Here is a 14235-nt window from a genome sequence, read left to right as displayed (position 1 = left end):
TCAGTCAGAGCAGGTTGACTCTCCAGTAAGGGAAAAAAGTTCCTTCCCCCACATTTTAAGAGTTCGTTATCATAGTCAAGGATTTGGAGATGAATCAGACGCCCCGTTTTTCAGTGGTTACCGCACACACATCGTTTCACTTGCGTTATGTTCTTGGACATACCTGGGAATTTCCCTGATGGTTTTGTGTTCTGTAACCTTTAGCAGAAAAGCTTATAAACTGGCGTTTAGCTTTTAAGGGGGAACACAATGAAATCTCTTTCAGGTGTAACTTTTTTCTCCCTTACCCAATTTTCTTTGCTTCCCTCTTCCCTGCTTTAGTTCATTTTGCCAATTACTAGCAAGGAGAAATCTAGTTGTTATGTCGCTGCCAGCCACCCCGTGCCCTCAATGCTCAGAGGGTTAAAAGATATTATAATTTGAACAGAAGTCGTCTCAAGGCCTACAGCTGGCTAATAACAGAGTTGTATTGAGCGCGAGCAAACCCCACAGCTGTGACTTTTCGCCACAAGGCGCAGGCTAGACAGAGCCCTAATCAGATAGGCCAGCCGGGCAGTGGGGCCAGTGTCTTTATCGGCCAGATGGTGTGAATTTAGACACTTTTGTTATGCAATCACAGGGAGGAGTTGGGGAGAAGAAAACAAAACAAAAGCCACCATGCTGTGCGCTTATTTGAGTTTGAAATTAGAGACAGATTTTTGAAAGTTGAGGGTTGAATTTTAAAAACGATTTTGGAGGGGAAAGGGCAGCCTGGCTGGCCTCGAGCAGGAGTTTGGCCCACCGGACACCCTGTGTCCATAGGTGGGGCTTTTTTTTTTTTTTCTTCTTCTTCTTCACTTATCCTCCATCTCGGTCCCTTTCTGAAAAGTGCAGGTAAGATTCAAGATTGGGATAAAATTTCTCATCTTACCCACCTCCCATCCCCAACTGGTTTTATTTTGTCTGTTTTCCTCTCCAAAGACCTCAGAAGGACGGGGGTGGGGGTGGGGTTAGAGGCCTGTAAAATGAGGAGGATTTCAGGTAAAAGGTTCTCCAAATAAGGACCAGAGTCAAATAAGCCCAAACAAGGCTGAGTGAGGAGCAGAGGAAGAGGTTTCATTTTCATTCATTAGAGGAAAAGAAAAGAGAGTACTTCTGAGTCTCTCTGTGGTAGTTAGGGACAAAACCTTAACCTAGCACCAAGTTCAGCTTCCTCTACTCTTTGTGTCCCATCTTTTCCTATTTTTAGAAGTCTGGTTCAGTTTGTAAAAATGCATTTGGGCTTAGAGACTTGCTTCTTAGAAAATAAGTCTGAGCAGCCTTTGAATTAAAGTAGCTGAACCTGAAGTTGGTCACTCAGGCTTTGTCTCTTACAGCAAAGGGAAGGGAGATGTGAGCTGGTTATCTGGCTCCTTCAGGGACCCAGTCCTTCATGTCAACGACCCACATCCCTGATCCCAAGGTGACTGTTTGGGGAATGTGGGTTCATGAATGTGCACTTTTGGCTTCACTTTCCTTCGGATGCTGTTGCGGGTATGAAGACTGTCACTTAAGACACCAAGAAAAGACTAACTAGGACATCTTGATGAGATCCTTTTCTTTTTAAAAAAGAAAGGAAGCAAAAGGATTAGCTTTGGCCAACCCAGAGAGATTTTATGAAGGGCTCCAGTGGAGGTGATTATGGCCCACTCTTGTAATTTTTATACCCTCATTCTTATAGTCCAGCATCTTTTCTGCTACATCTTTTCTGTGCTGTTCACATTAGAGATGATACTTAAATATGTTCCTGTTAGAAAAATGCAAGCTTGGTTCCTCACATTTCTCTGCATTTTTCTTTGACTATCATTTCTTTCCCAGAGTTAATTCCCCACATTGTATTTCACTGGCACCAGCCTTACATTTTTATCTGTTTTTCTTTTCCTCCAGAGAAAGTCCCCATGGAAAGCAGCTGAATTCAGTTGAACAATTTTGCAAACTTACTCAGCCTCCTCAGACTCCTTCTTTCTCAAACTAAACATACTGGCCCAGTCAGAGGGTGTTCTCTTGTAATGAAATTGTACCCAGAATCACACGCAGGTTTGGGTTAGGTTGACATGCGGATGATATTGCAGGGGAGTCGAGGTAGAAGGTCCGTAAATAACAAGCATGCAGAGGCTTTTGGAAATTGTGTTGCTAAGAAAAAAGGTTTGCCTGAGCTGCAAAGGTATCCTGCTGACATAAGCAGTAGAAATAGGAGAGGTGAGAGGCGAAAAGTGTAGGCAGTCGGGAAGAGAGACAAGGTGGACGGTGGGAGAGCAGCTGGCCAGCATTTTTATTGGTGTTAATCATGGGATGGACTGAAATTTTAAAAGTTAAGACCTAATATAATTTCAAAAGCAAAATATTATTTCAGAGAGTCCCAGTGGCAAACTCTGGTATTTAAGAATGTTGAGACAGTTTTGCTTTTACTTCCTACTAATTTGATTAAATTTCTTAAAACCTCATTCTGCCTATTTGATGACAGTTTTCTTAGCATCTCTCCAGTATACATTACTTTTTAAGAATGGTAGAATTGTTCACCGAGTAATCCACACATCCCTGAATGAGAGAGATGGACTTAAAATTTTTTTAATATCAATTTGCATGTTGGCAAATGCACGGCACAGAACCAGAAAGCAAATCTAAGACTGGGCTGGTGCCTGGCCTTTCAGTCTCTGCTGCTATATATATGGCTTCCTCTTTTCCTTAATCTGTCACCACTTTTGAATCAAAGGATGATCAAGGAATGTCATAGGAATGTCCTTGTGGACTTTTTACACCCAGAATGGACTCTGCAGATAATCTAGTCCAGCACTTTAGTTTTATATGTAAGGAAGGAAAAGCCCAGAGGGGTTCAAGAGATTTGACTAAATTTGTGCAACTGGCAAGTGACAAAATTGGGTTAGATGCCAGAGCCTGGATTCCCACTTTACCAAACTTTCTATTGTGCCGCATATGTCTGAACCCCTAGAGAAACTATCAGGCAAAGCACAATACTTAGCATCAATTTGGTTACTGCTACATTTATGAGACATAATCTCCAAATGGTGTGAATGATCATGCTTTTCTTATAAGCCATGTCAAGGCTACATCCCTAATCAACTTCCATTGATGGTGGACCATGTGCTTGGATGAGCCGAGAGGTATTGCAAAGTCTATAGTCCTGACAAGCAGCAGACAGGCAACACAAGGACGTGATTTTTCCAGTGCTTCCATCCACCCAGCCTCCTTTGCCCTTTTCATATTCGTTCAGGTCTTTCATGCGGGTACCTTTGGAGCGGAGAGTTTTGTTCTCTGCTTAGGTCCTACTGAGTTCTCTCCATCTGTTGTAATTGCTCTAGGGCCTCTTCTTTCTCTATTCCACTCAAATGATTCCACAAGCCTTTCTTGAGCATCTCCTGGGTACCCAGAACTTTCCCAGATGGGAGGCAGTCTTGGGAGGCAGAGTTTTCAGAATGCGACTTACACACTGAGTCCCATTTCTGTCTCGGACTTGGTGAAAATTGTGGGTTTTCTGCTTCATTTTCTTCCTCTTTGACAATGCACACCATCGTTCTGATCTTCCTTTTTCATCTTTAGGACATGATGGAAATGAATGAATGAATAAATGGTTATAAAGTACACCAAGTTCTCTGAAGAAAGATGTTATGTAACTAAGGTTAATAAAAATCCAGACAACTACTTGGGGTCTTTGCAACACATTTTCCTTTCCCCTCTTCCTTCAAATATTTACTAAGACACAAATATCTAAGAAAAAAAAATACAGTAATAAAATCATTCAAGCTGTAAGTGACGCTCTAGACCTTAAAATCCAATTGTTTGCCATTTAGGTTACAAACATACCTTTCAGGAAAGTTGTGATTTGCTGAGAATGACCCAGTTTATAAGTCATAGAAGGTGCAGATAAATAGGTCTGGGCTTCAGAGAATTTGAATAAATAGTTTTGGGCTTTGAGTTTAGTGTTGTTTTTAAACATGGCCATACATTCGTCAAGCAGCTGATAGTTAAGCAGCTTCCTGGGACATACTCGTTTTTTGTGAACGTTACATTGTTTGCTCACTGTATTTTCTTGATTTTAACAAATGTCTTTTACTCTTTTGGTTCCCTCCCATTCTACAGTCGATGTTGCGAAAAGAAAAGTTGTGGCAACCGAAATGAGACTCCTTCAGATCCTGTCATCATCGACAGGTAGGGGGAAAAAGTGATTTTTAAAAATCCTGTCTGGTTTCTTTAGAATCTCAACTCTGAGTACTGATCGCTGGGCTTTGCCGGAAGGTTGGTTTCATGTTACCTTCAAGGCATGAAGCCAGTCCAACATGTGTCTTGTTTTGGTTGGCCTTTCTTAGAAGTTAGAACCTTCCTTTTTGAATATGTCTCTAAATCTGCGATGGGATTCTTTTCCAGGTGTGCTGACTTCAGCCTAATAAGGCATGTGTGGGTGCTAAAGGATGGTTAAGATACCATCTCTCCCATCTGGCAGGACAGGGTCTCAATCAGTTTCCTAGAAGAGGCAGTGTTCCCCAGTTTAAGGGGTAACTTTCTTATCATTCTCAGTGATTGCTGTCAGGCTTGAAGACTGTCAATTTAGTTTATGGTCTAGAGGATGAGGGCAAGCTCTCTGTTGCATTGAGTGAGATTCCTTGCTACCACGGAGGGTTGCCTTCTGGGTTCTATGTTATGTTCAGAATGGGAAAGATTCTTTGGGACAAGATGCTAATTCATCAAGATGTGATTTCTGCATCCTCAGCTGTATGTTTTTGTGATTGGAAACAGAACTTACAAACCAAGGAAGAAATACCAAATTAACTTGCAGCAATCATGTAATTTTTTTAAGAAATCCCATATTCCCACTCCTCATTTTTTCTCTTTCGTTAACAAACGGAATAATTCCCTCTTGCTTCTTTCTTTGGGTTTTTGTGTTTCTAGACAGGTCCTGAAATGGATTGGAGAGACCACAGTCTCCAAAGTTGTTATTCCAATATTCCAACGAATTCTCAGTTGGGAGAATGGAACCTTTGGCATTCTTCCCAGAAAGCCAGCTTGGTTTCTCCGTAGAAATTCTAGCGTAGCCCTAGGAATGAGGAGGCTGGAATTCCGAGCCTGTCCTAGCTTCTGACCTTGGACAAAGCACTCAACATCTCTGTTCAATGGTATCATGGAGGGTGTCTTGGAGGGTATGGCCTGCTGCTGTGGGTTTCGGAAGGCTGCTAAGATATCCGTGACAGCTTTGCAGTATTCTCCAGGATGCTTGTAGAGGATAGCCAAGTATGAAATACCGGTTGAATGTACATGGTACCTTTGCCGTCCTAGGAGAGTTGGTAGGTGACACCAATTTTAGGGAGCTATTGAGAATTTCTTTAGTTTTGCTCAAAGGGCATAGAAGCTTAAAATGAATGAATTGTAAGAACTCTTTGGAGTCAGCTGTCTTCCTCATTTTATCAATGAAAAGACGACTTGGGAGTGGTGACATGACTTGCCCCAGGGTGCACAGTTGGTTAGAGCAGAGCTGGCACTAGAACACAGCTGTCCTAGCTCTTGGCCCATGAACTTCTCACAGTCACAGTCTCTTCCTCCCAGCACTCCTTGTCCCAATGAAAGCAAGCTGGATGTGCTGATCACATGAGACATCGTTTCCTAGCCTCCTAGGATGCCCTCGGGATCCTCTAGGGAATATGAAGCCTGTGAGTGCAGCCTGGATGCAGATCCAGTCCTTTTCAGCATGTTCACTAAGCTCATTAATCTTCACTTAGCTTTTTTTTTTTTAGACTAACTTTAGATCTTCTTTTAAGAAGGCACTGTAATCTCATGACCGTTACATCTTTTCTTGTAATAAACACCCCATAAACCAGCTTTAGAAATGTTTGCAAACCCGTAAATGCTAAACTGCACCTTACATCTTGTAAGCACACATCCTAAAGAAGCTGCACATAATAGCAGTTCTTTCCCTAAGAAACTATGTGTAACCTGAACCCAGGGAGAAAGCAGAATATGCTATGTTTTCTTCCTATGTAATACACATGTTAATGTACTTAGGCTTTTGGCATCTATGGAGAGACAGGATTTTCATGTTATATGCCTTCATTGTTTGTGCTGGGATGCTTTAAATTCTTCTGAGAAGGTGGACCTTGTATTTTAGCTGCGTCTTAAGGAGGTTTATATGACAGTGGCAATTATTTTTATTATCTTATGTGCAATAAAACAGCCCAGCAATGTGTCTGCATCACTTGAAATATGTGTTGCTTCTGAAACGTTGCTCATCTACACATGGAAACACACATACCAAAGGGTGCCATAAATGGACCAGGATCCGGTTTGTAGAGAACTCATCTTATTATAAACAGATGCATTTGTTCGGCTTCCTCATTGTAGGGCTTTAGGTTGAAGATACTGTTCCTTTACGGGAATCTTGTCTTATTACTCCTGAGCGTCTTTCTTTTGCCTTCTTCCTTTCATGTGTGGCTGGAGGTGGGATGGTTGGGTTGTGTTTTCCAGAGCTTGAGCTGGGCAGCTGGTCCCTGAGTTTAACTCCTGCCCACCTGGAGATGTTGAGATAACCCGTGAGCACCAAACGGGTGCTAAGTAGGCTATTTTGGATTTCCTCTGAGTAAATATAGAACTCTCTTCTTTGCCCTTGTTCCTATAACACCAACTAATTATCTCCTCCCCCTTCTCGCTCCATCTAACCAGATGCAGTTAATTTACACCATCTCTCTCTGAGTGTTCTCACACAACGGGCATGTTCCACTCTGGCTCTAGAACCCTGATTATCCCCTTGGAATTGGGCATGTTTGGGGAAGGCGGAGGGGGAAGCTCAAGGAGAGGGAGGCTCAAAAGTGGTTCCCAAACTTTCACCATCAAGGACCCCTTTTATTTTTCTCTTTGGCAAACCAGGTTCTGCAATATTTTGCCTGCCAAACTGCCATTAACAGGTAATAATCCAGCTGCAATTTCATATTTCTTAATTGAAGACATACAACAGAATGGGAAGGAAAAAAACTCTCATCCAGAAGTGCCCTTGATCTCATCAGTAGCCAATCAGAGTTTCCGATGGAGACAAGACTACCAGTGTAACCATACTAACTTGACAGACTGCCAGTTCAAATACAAAGCAACTTGACTTTTCCTTTAGCCCACGTGACCAATAGACATTCCATTTCCAATAGGCTGTTTGAAATATGAAAAAGAGCTTTTCCCACCCCATGGCCCCTTAAATGAAAATCATTGGATTTTTAATAGGGACTGAATCAGGGACTGAATTCTGCATTTCCCAAGACTTAGCTGGGAATTTCTTTTCCTGCCTAAATGACTCCTTGTCCATCTCTCTAGAAACATACATTTGATTTTTATTTTCAGTTGTCTCTTCAGCATGCGTTTGTGAATTCTTGGGCAGCCACACCCCTCTCCAAAAAGCCAGGCCAACACACAGCTCAGCAGGACGTGATGCTGAATCACGGGCCTCCAGTAGAGCCTCCAAATGCGTGCACAGAATGGCAGTAGGGTTTACTCACTTTTAGGGTAAAAATCCACAGTTCCTGTCTGAAAAACAAACAAAATTCAATGAAACAGAACAAAGCCAAACCAACAATGAAAACACAATCCCTACTGAGGTCTTTAGCCTACATCTTGTCCATAAAGACCTCTGTATGGTAAATAAAAATGAAAAGGCTCGAACTGATTTACATCTCGTGGTTTCTGAAGGAAACTCTGGGAGTTCCCGTCATGACTCAGCGGTAAAGAACTGGACTAGTACCCATGAGGATGCAGGTTCAATCCCTGGCCTCGCTCAGAGGGTTAAGGATCTGGCATTGCCATGAGCCATGGTGTAGGTCAAAGATGTGGCTCGGATCCCAAGTTGCTGTATTTGTGGTGTAGGGCAGGAGCTGCAGCTCCTATTTGATCCCTAGCCTGGGGACTTCCATATGTTGGAGGTGCGGCCCTAAAAAGGAAAAAAAAAAAAAAAAAAAAGGTGGGGGAGGGGGAAGGAAGCACTAATGCAGCCTTGTGTTTCATGGGCTGTACTTTCTGTAGATTCTCTATCTGGAAGCTTCTTCCGAATAGCTACTGAATCTCTGGGCTCAGGATAATTTGGTGGTTCATGGGAAGAAGATTTTAGGGACAGTCTCACTGACTTGGGAGAAGAAAAACAGTCTTTTATCTTTGCTGTTCTTCCAGCCCCATGAAAAGTCAGATGGGAGGAAAGGACGAGAGTTCTTTTTGAATCTTTGTAGGCTGCCCTGCCCCTGCAAGCTCTAGTGTGAGATTTTCTATTAAAAGGGCAACTCCAACCTGTTTCTCACATGCTAAGTATCTGGACCTTTTGTCTTTGGACCTTGGTCTCCTATATTTATGAGCTCTGTTTTCCAGAAAGACTTTTTTCTTTCAATTAGAGTACAGTTGATTTACAGCATTCTGTCCATCTCACTCCTTCACCCCTTCCCCTTGACAACCACAAGTTTGTTCTCTATATCTGTGATCTGTTTCTGCAGATAGGATCCTTTGTGACATATTTTAGATTCCACATATAACTGATATCATATGGTATTTGTTTTTCTGATTTACTTAAGATGAGAATCTCTAGCTCCATCCATGTTGCTGCAAATGGTGTTATTTTGTTATTTTTTATGGCTGAGTAGTATTCCATCGTATATATGTACCACATCTTCTTCTTCTCTCTCTCTTTTTTTTTTTGGGCTGTACCATGGCATATGGAAGTTCCCAGGCTAGGGGTCAAATAGGACTTCTAACTGCTGGTCTGTGCCACAGCCACAGCATCACAGGATTCCAAGTCACATCCTACACCACAGCTCACAGCAAAGCCGATCCCTGACCCACTGAGTGAGGCCAGGGATCGAACCTGCAACCTCATGGATACTAGTTTTCATTTCCACTTTGCCACAACAGAAACTCCCCATATGAGTCTTCCTAATCCATTCATCTGTTGATGGACATTTAGGTTGTTTCCATGTCTTGGCTATTGTGAATAGTGCTGCAATGAACATAGGGGTATGCATATATCTTTTTGAAAGAAAGGTTTTTTCTGGATATATGCCCAAGAGCGGGATTGCTAGATTATATGGTAGTTCTATATTTAGTTTTTGGAGGTACCTCTGTACTATTTTCCACAGTGGTTGTAACAATTTACATTTCCACCAACACTGTAGGAGGGTTCCCTTTTCTCTACCCTCTCCAGCATTTGTTGTTTGTAGACTTATTAATTATAACCATTCTGACTGGTGTGAGGCGGTACCTCATTGTATTTGTGATTTGCATTTCTCTAATAATTAGTGATGCTGAGCATTTTTTCATGTGCCTACTGGCCATTTATATGCAGAAGGACCATTTTAAGTTTTGATGTTTATTTTTCAAGAAGCCAAATAAACATCAGACTGACCCTCAATGACTTTTTGTGTAAAGGTTCACAGAAAAATATCTGGTATTTATTTGCCCATGAGGGGTTTTCCTGATGTTATCTTCCTTTCTTAAAAAAATTAATTGTGGTAAAAAATATGTAACAAAACTGATTCAACCATTTTTAAGTGTACAATTCAGAGGTATTAAGTAATGTACCTTGTTGTGCAACCATTACCACCATTCCTTTACAGAACTCTTTTCATCTTTCCAAACTGAAAGTCTGTATCCATTAAACCCTAATTCCTCATTTCTCCTCCCCCCCAGTTCCTGGCAACCACCATGCTACTTTCTGTCTCTAGGAATTTGACTCCTGTAGGGTACCTCATATAATAATGGATATGTCCTTTTTTGACTGGTTTATTTCACAGCATGATATCCTTAAGGTTCCTTTACGTGGTAACACGTGTCAAGATTTCCTTCCTTCAGTGGTATTGTTATACTATGTTTTGTTTACCTGTTCATCTGTCAATAGACACATGGGTTGTTTCAACCTTTGGGCTCTTGTGAATAATACTGCTGTGAATACGGAGGTACAAATATCTCTTTGAGTCTCTGTTCTTAATTCTTTGGGGGTGTATATATCCAGAAGTGGAACTGCTGGATCACATGGTAGTTCAGAGAAGGGCCATGCTGTTTCCGCAGCAGTTACACCATTTTACATTCCCATCAGTGAGGCACAAAGGTTCTATTTCATTGCATCCGTACATTTTCTTATTTTCCTGTTTAGTTTAGTTTTGTTTTTTTGATAGTTGTCCTCTGAATGGGTATGGATTTTTTTCTTTATCTTTCTTTTTTTTTTTTGTAGTCAAGTTTTCTCCTGCTACCATCTTGGTGTGTGTCTTCACCCACTGCTTTCCCCTCTGATCCAGGCTTCTTGTTTACCTGTCCTCTGCCATCTGACGAGTCCTCTTCCTGCTTCTCTCTGCCTCACCTATTACCTTGTTCAACCAGAGAAGTGTTCGGATCCTCTTTCCTCTGGGCTAGGCTTGTTATTCCTCTCTCCATGTATCACTTAACTCCAGAAAGTGTTATTGGTGGGATGGGAATGTTCAGAGAATAACTGTGGGGAATAAAGCCCTTATCGACCTCCTGTGCATGCTAGAGCATGTTTCATTAATCCTGAACACTGGAAGGTGGTTTTTTTTGGTTTTTGTTTTCTTTTTTTGTAAATTTATCAAGTGAACTATGTATTAATCTACTCTTGATTTGTGGTGTAGATTCTATTTTTAACCCCACTGCCCCTTTCAGCATAGAAGCAGTATTCAGGTAGTAGTTGGAGTTGAACTCTAGGTGAGGTTTTTGTCCACAGAGCCCAGCGGATTCCTGCCATCCTAGGTGACTCAGGCTGGTTTTTAGTCTGTGAACTAAAAACACCCTTCCTTTCCTTGGAAATGGACAAACTAGAGTATATCAGTATAACTCTGTCTGAACAAAGAATTCTGTCTCTGAGAAGGATGGAGAACACCAATACTCTGCATTTATCTAACATTTAATTAGCACTTGTTTTGTGCTGGTCATTGTGTTAAGCAATATGTGTCCATTCAATCATCGTAATCTTCAGTAGTTGAGAAGAGTCTTGATTGCACAGAGAAAAAGAATGAGTCTTAAGGAGGTAGTTAATTTGGCCCAGGTCACAAAGCCAAGTTTCAGTGGTGAAATTGGGGTGTCGTCAATGGGTAGAAGTTATGGAGAAAAAGAGTTTAATGTAAGAGAAGGGAAAACTTTTCAGAATTTGGAGCTACTGAAGAATGGAAAAGCCTGGTGAACATGGTCTGAAGTACTTTTGAGAACATTAGGTGGGTGGGATCTCTTTTCTGAGAAGTGGTGGGCATGGCTGGCCTCTGAACTACTATTTAACCCTGCGATTGCACAAGTCCTGTGCAATGGTGTGACAGGTTTGATGGAATACCAGTCCCCAGAGAGACCACATGGTATAGAGGAAATGGCCCTGGCCTAGCATCAGGACACCTGCTTCTGACCCCATATTGTTCACTCACTAGCTGTTTAATGTCACAGAGGTCAGGGGCCACCTCTCTGAACCTCAGTTTCCCTACCTGTAAAAGGAAGTGCTTTGGGTTAGTGGGTGGCCTTTACATTATCTCCCAGCTCTAAATTCTCTGCTTCTAGCTAAGGCCCAGGTTTGAGTGGCAGACATGCTAATTCATCATCCTTGCTCATCAATAATTGAGAGAGCTATTAATATGTGCCTCCTCTGCATAGACTCCCACCTCTGGGGTCGGGGAGCCCAGTACTGTGAAGAGGCTACAAAATCCTGGCCCTTGGCTGTTTATTTCTTTGTGACAATTCCATTTCTTCAGAGAGGTTTAGATTTTCTCACTACAAAACACAGATTTTTTGGAGTTCCCGCTGTGGTTCAATAGGATTGTCAATATCTCTGCAGCACCAGGATGCAGGTTTGATCCCCAACCTAGCACGTTGAGTTAAGGATCCAACATTTCAGATCTGATCCCTGGCCTGGGAACTCCATATGCTGCACCAAAAACAAAAACAAAAAGACAAACAAATAAAAAAAAAAAGAAAACAGAAAAAACAAAATAGCAATTATTTAAACAAAGTGAAAGCATCATTTTTTTAATGTTCTCCTTCCTCTGTTTTCTAGTCAAACCTTTGCAAGCTTCTTTCAGGAAATGCTAAGTCATTTTAGGGAGGTACAGGTAGGAGAAGGCACTCATCTACTTTCTGATGTAGAAAAACTGTCCCTCTGCATTAAAACACTTCACTGGATGATAGCCTGAGCCAAGTGGTAAACGAGGAACAAAACTTTCTTTTAGAAAATTAGTCTTCTCCTTCTGATTAAAGAGTTGGAGTTGAAAAGCTATGATGTTCACTTCTGTAACTGGGTTTCTTTTTATGAATTAGACTGATTCCACTTGACTGACTAGTCTTCCTAGACTTCAGAACTTCAGCGTTTGACACAAAGTAGCCTAGTTGTCTATAAGGTGATTCACCCCATCCTTCATTCATTCATTTAGTATTTTTTTTCTGTTGTTTGGTTATTAAGCAAGTATTTGTGCACCCCAGGCCCTGAGAGACTATCAGGGAACACGACAGATGTGATTCTGCTCTCATGGAGCTGAGAGCTTAAGTAATCACCCAGAGATGAATGTATTAACAAACTGTGAAAGTGCTCTGAAGATGAGGTGAGTGGGTGATAGATAGATTTCAACTTTCTCATCCCATCATCTCTTTCTCCAAGAAGCAAAATGGGATCAAAATATGTGTTCCATCCAACAGACCTTGACTCTGTCCCTCGTCTCTCTCTGCACACATCCGTTCTGCCCGGAATACCCACCCCAACACTTGGCCAGTATAAATCTTACCCCATTTTAAGGACCTAGTTCAGATTCTATCTCTTCAAAGATTTCAAGTCTTATAGCCAAAGTCTTTTCACTTGACACTTGTCATATGTACTCACTCTTGTTAGGATGTATGGATATTGTTATCTTTTTCCCTGTGTGGGCTTGCCTAACAGTTCCAACTATACTGTACTTCTTGGAGGACAGATACCATATGTCACTTAGGTCTTGTCTGACATCTAGGATGGTGTTAATAATATTACCTCTTCCACTGTTGTATGTTGTAGTACATCATTATCGTGTGTATGGTGCTCAGATAGTGCAGGACAGACTGGATGCTTTTTAAAAAGTCATAGCAGGAGGTCCCATTGTGGTGCAGTGGGTTAAAAATCTGACAGTAGTGGCTCAGATTCCTGCAGAGGTGTGGGTTTGATCCCTGGCCCCAGCAACTTCCACAGGCCACAAGTGTGGCCATTAAAAAAAATAAATACAAAATCATAGCAATGATTAGTCTGTGTTTCTCATGGTATCTAACCAATGCCTTGCATCCTAAGGTGCTCAGTAAATATTACTTGACAGATTAATCTCTGACTGCCAAGTGTCAGAGAGTTTGAATAACTGAGTCCTTTGCCAGCTTATATAGGACCTTTCCTGTAACTAGTTGTATTTGATGATCATTTATCAATCTTACCTGCCAGTGGCAGGGAGGTACAAAACAATGCGAAGAACAGAGAGCTAGGGTTGTAAGGCAAAACGAATCTTTCAGTAAATATTTATCTAGGGCCTATTATGTCAGGGACTTTGCAAGGTGCTTTTAGGGATGATAAGACTGAATAGATACAGAGCTTTCCCATCAAGAACTTGTAGTTCAGATGGAAGAGCCAAAAATGGGCAGAAATAATTGTGATGCAAGGTAGAATGTCAAAAGTGCCACCAGGGGAATTCCCGTCGTGGCGCAGTGGTTAACGAATCCGACTAGGAACCATGAGGTTGCGAGTTCAATCCCTGCCCTTGCTCAGTGGGTCAAGGTTCCGGCGTTGCCGTGAGCTGTGGTGTAGGTCGCAGACGCAGCTCGGATCCCGCGTTGCTGTGGCTCTGGCGTAGGCTGGCAGCTACAGCTCCGATTCGACCCCTAGCCCAGGAACCTCCATATGCCGCAGGAGCGGCCCAAGAAATGGCAAAAAGACAAAAAAAAAAAAAAAATGCCACCAAAGAGGTAGAGATAAAAACTCTGGAAGATCTCAAGAATTTCGTCTGGCAGTGGGGTGTGGGGTCATAGCTGAAACTTGGACATATGCAGTTGAGGTCAAAGGGCATTCAAGTCGAAGGAAAGTATATAGGAAAAAGGCACGAGGAAAGGAAAGAATTCCCTAAATCTGCTTCTAGTTTTAGAGGTGCATGGAGTGTGTAAAGGGGGACAGTAGGAGAGGTTGGAAAGATTATTTGGGTCCAGATTTCGGAAGACTTTATATACCTTTATGGAAGTATTTTGACATCGTTGTGCTGGCAG

General features: G+C 41.9%; 1 protein-coding gene across 4 annotated transcripts in view; it reads left to right on the top strand.

The window, feature by feature from the left end:
* Positions 1-14235, top strand: part of EBF2 (EBF transcription factor 2) — a 207922-nt gene that overhangs the window by 7084 nt on the left and 186603 nt on the right. For 3 of the 4 annotated variants that reach the window (XM_001927186.8, XM_084997724.1, XM_084997725.1), the window contains exon 6: positions 4117-4185. In XM_001927186.8, the coding sequence (XP_001927221.3) occupies positions 4117-4185 (69 nt within the window). Of the gene's footprint in view, positions 1-664; positions 874-4116; positions 4186-14235 lie in introns of those variants that run through there. The other variant, XM_084997726.1, reaches the window with a different exon arrangement.

Source organism: Sus scrofa, chromosome 14, assembly GCF_054392235.1.
Source record: "Sus scrofa isolate SSC_HxYL_T2T_F1_AM1 chromosome 14, Sscrofa_HxYL_maternal_Yorkshire_Landrace_v2.0, whole genome shotgun sequence".
Lineage (NCBI taxonomy): Eukaryota > Metazoa > Chordata > Mammalia > Artiodactyla > Suidae > Sus > Sus scrofa.
The sequence above is the reverse complement of the archived record's forward strand: the minus strand, read 5'-3'. Positions and strand labels throughout refer to the sequence as shown.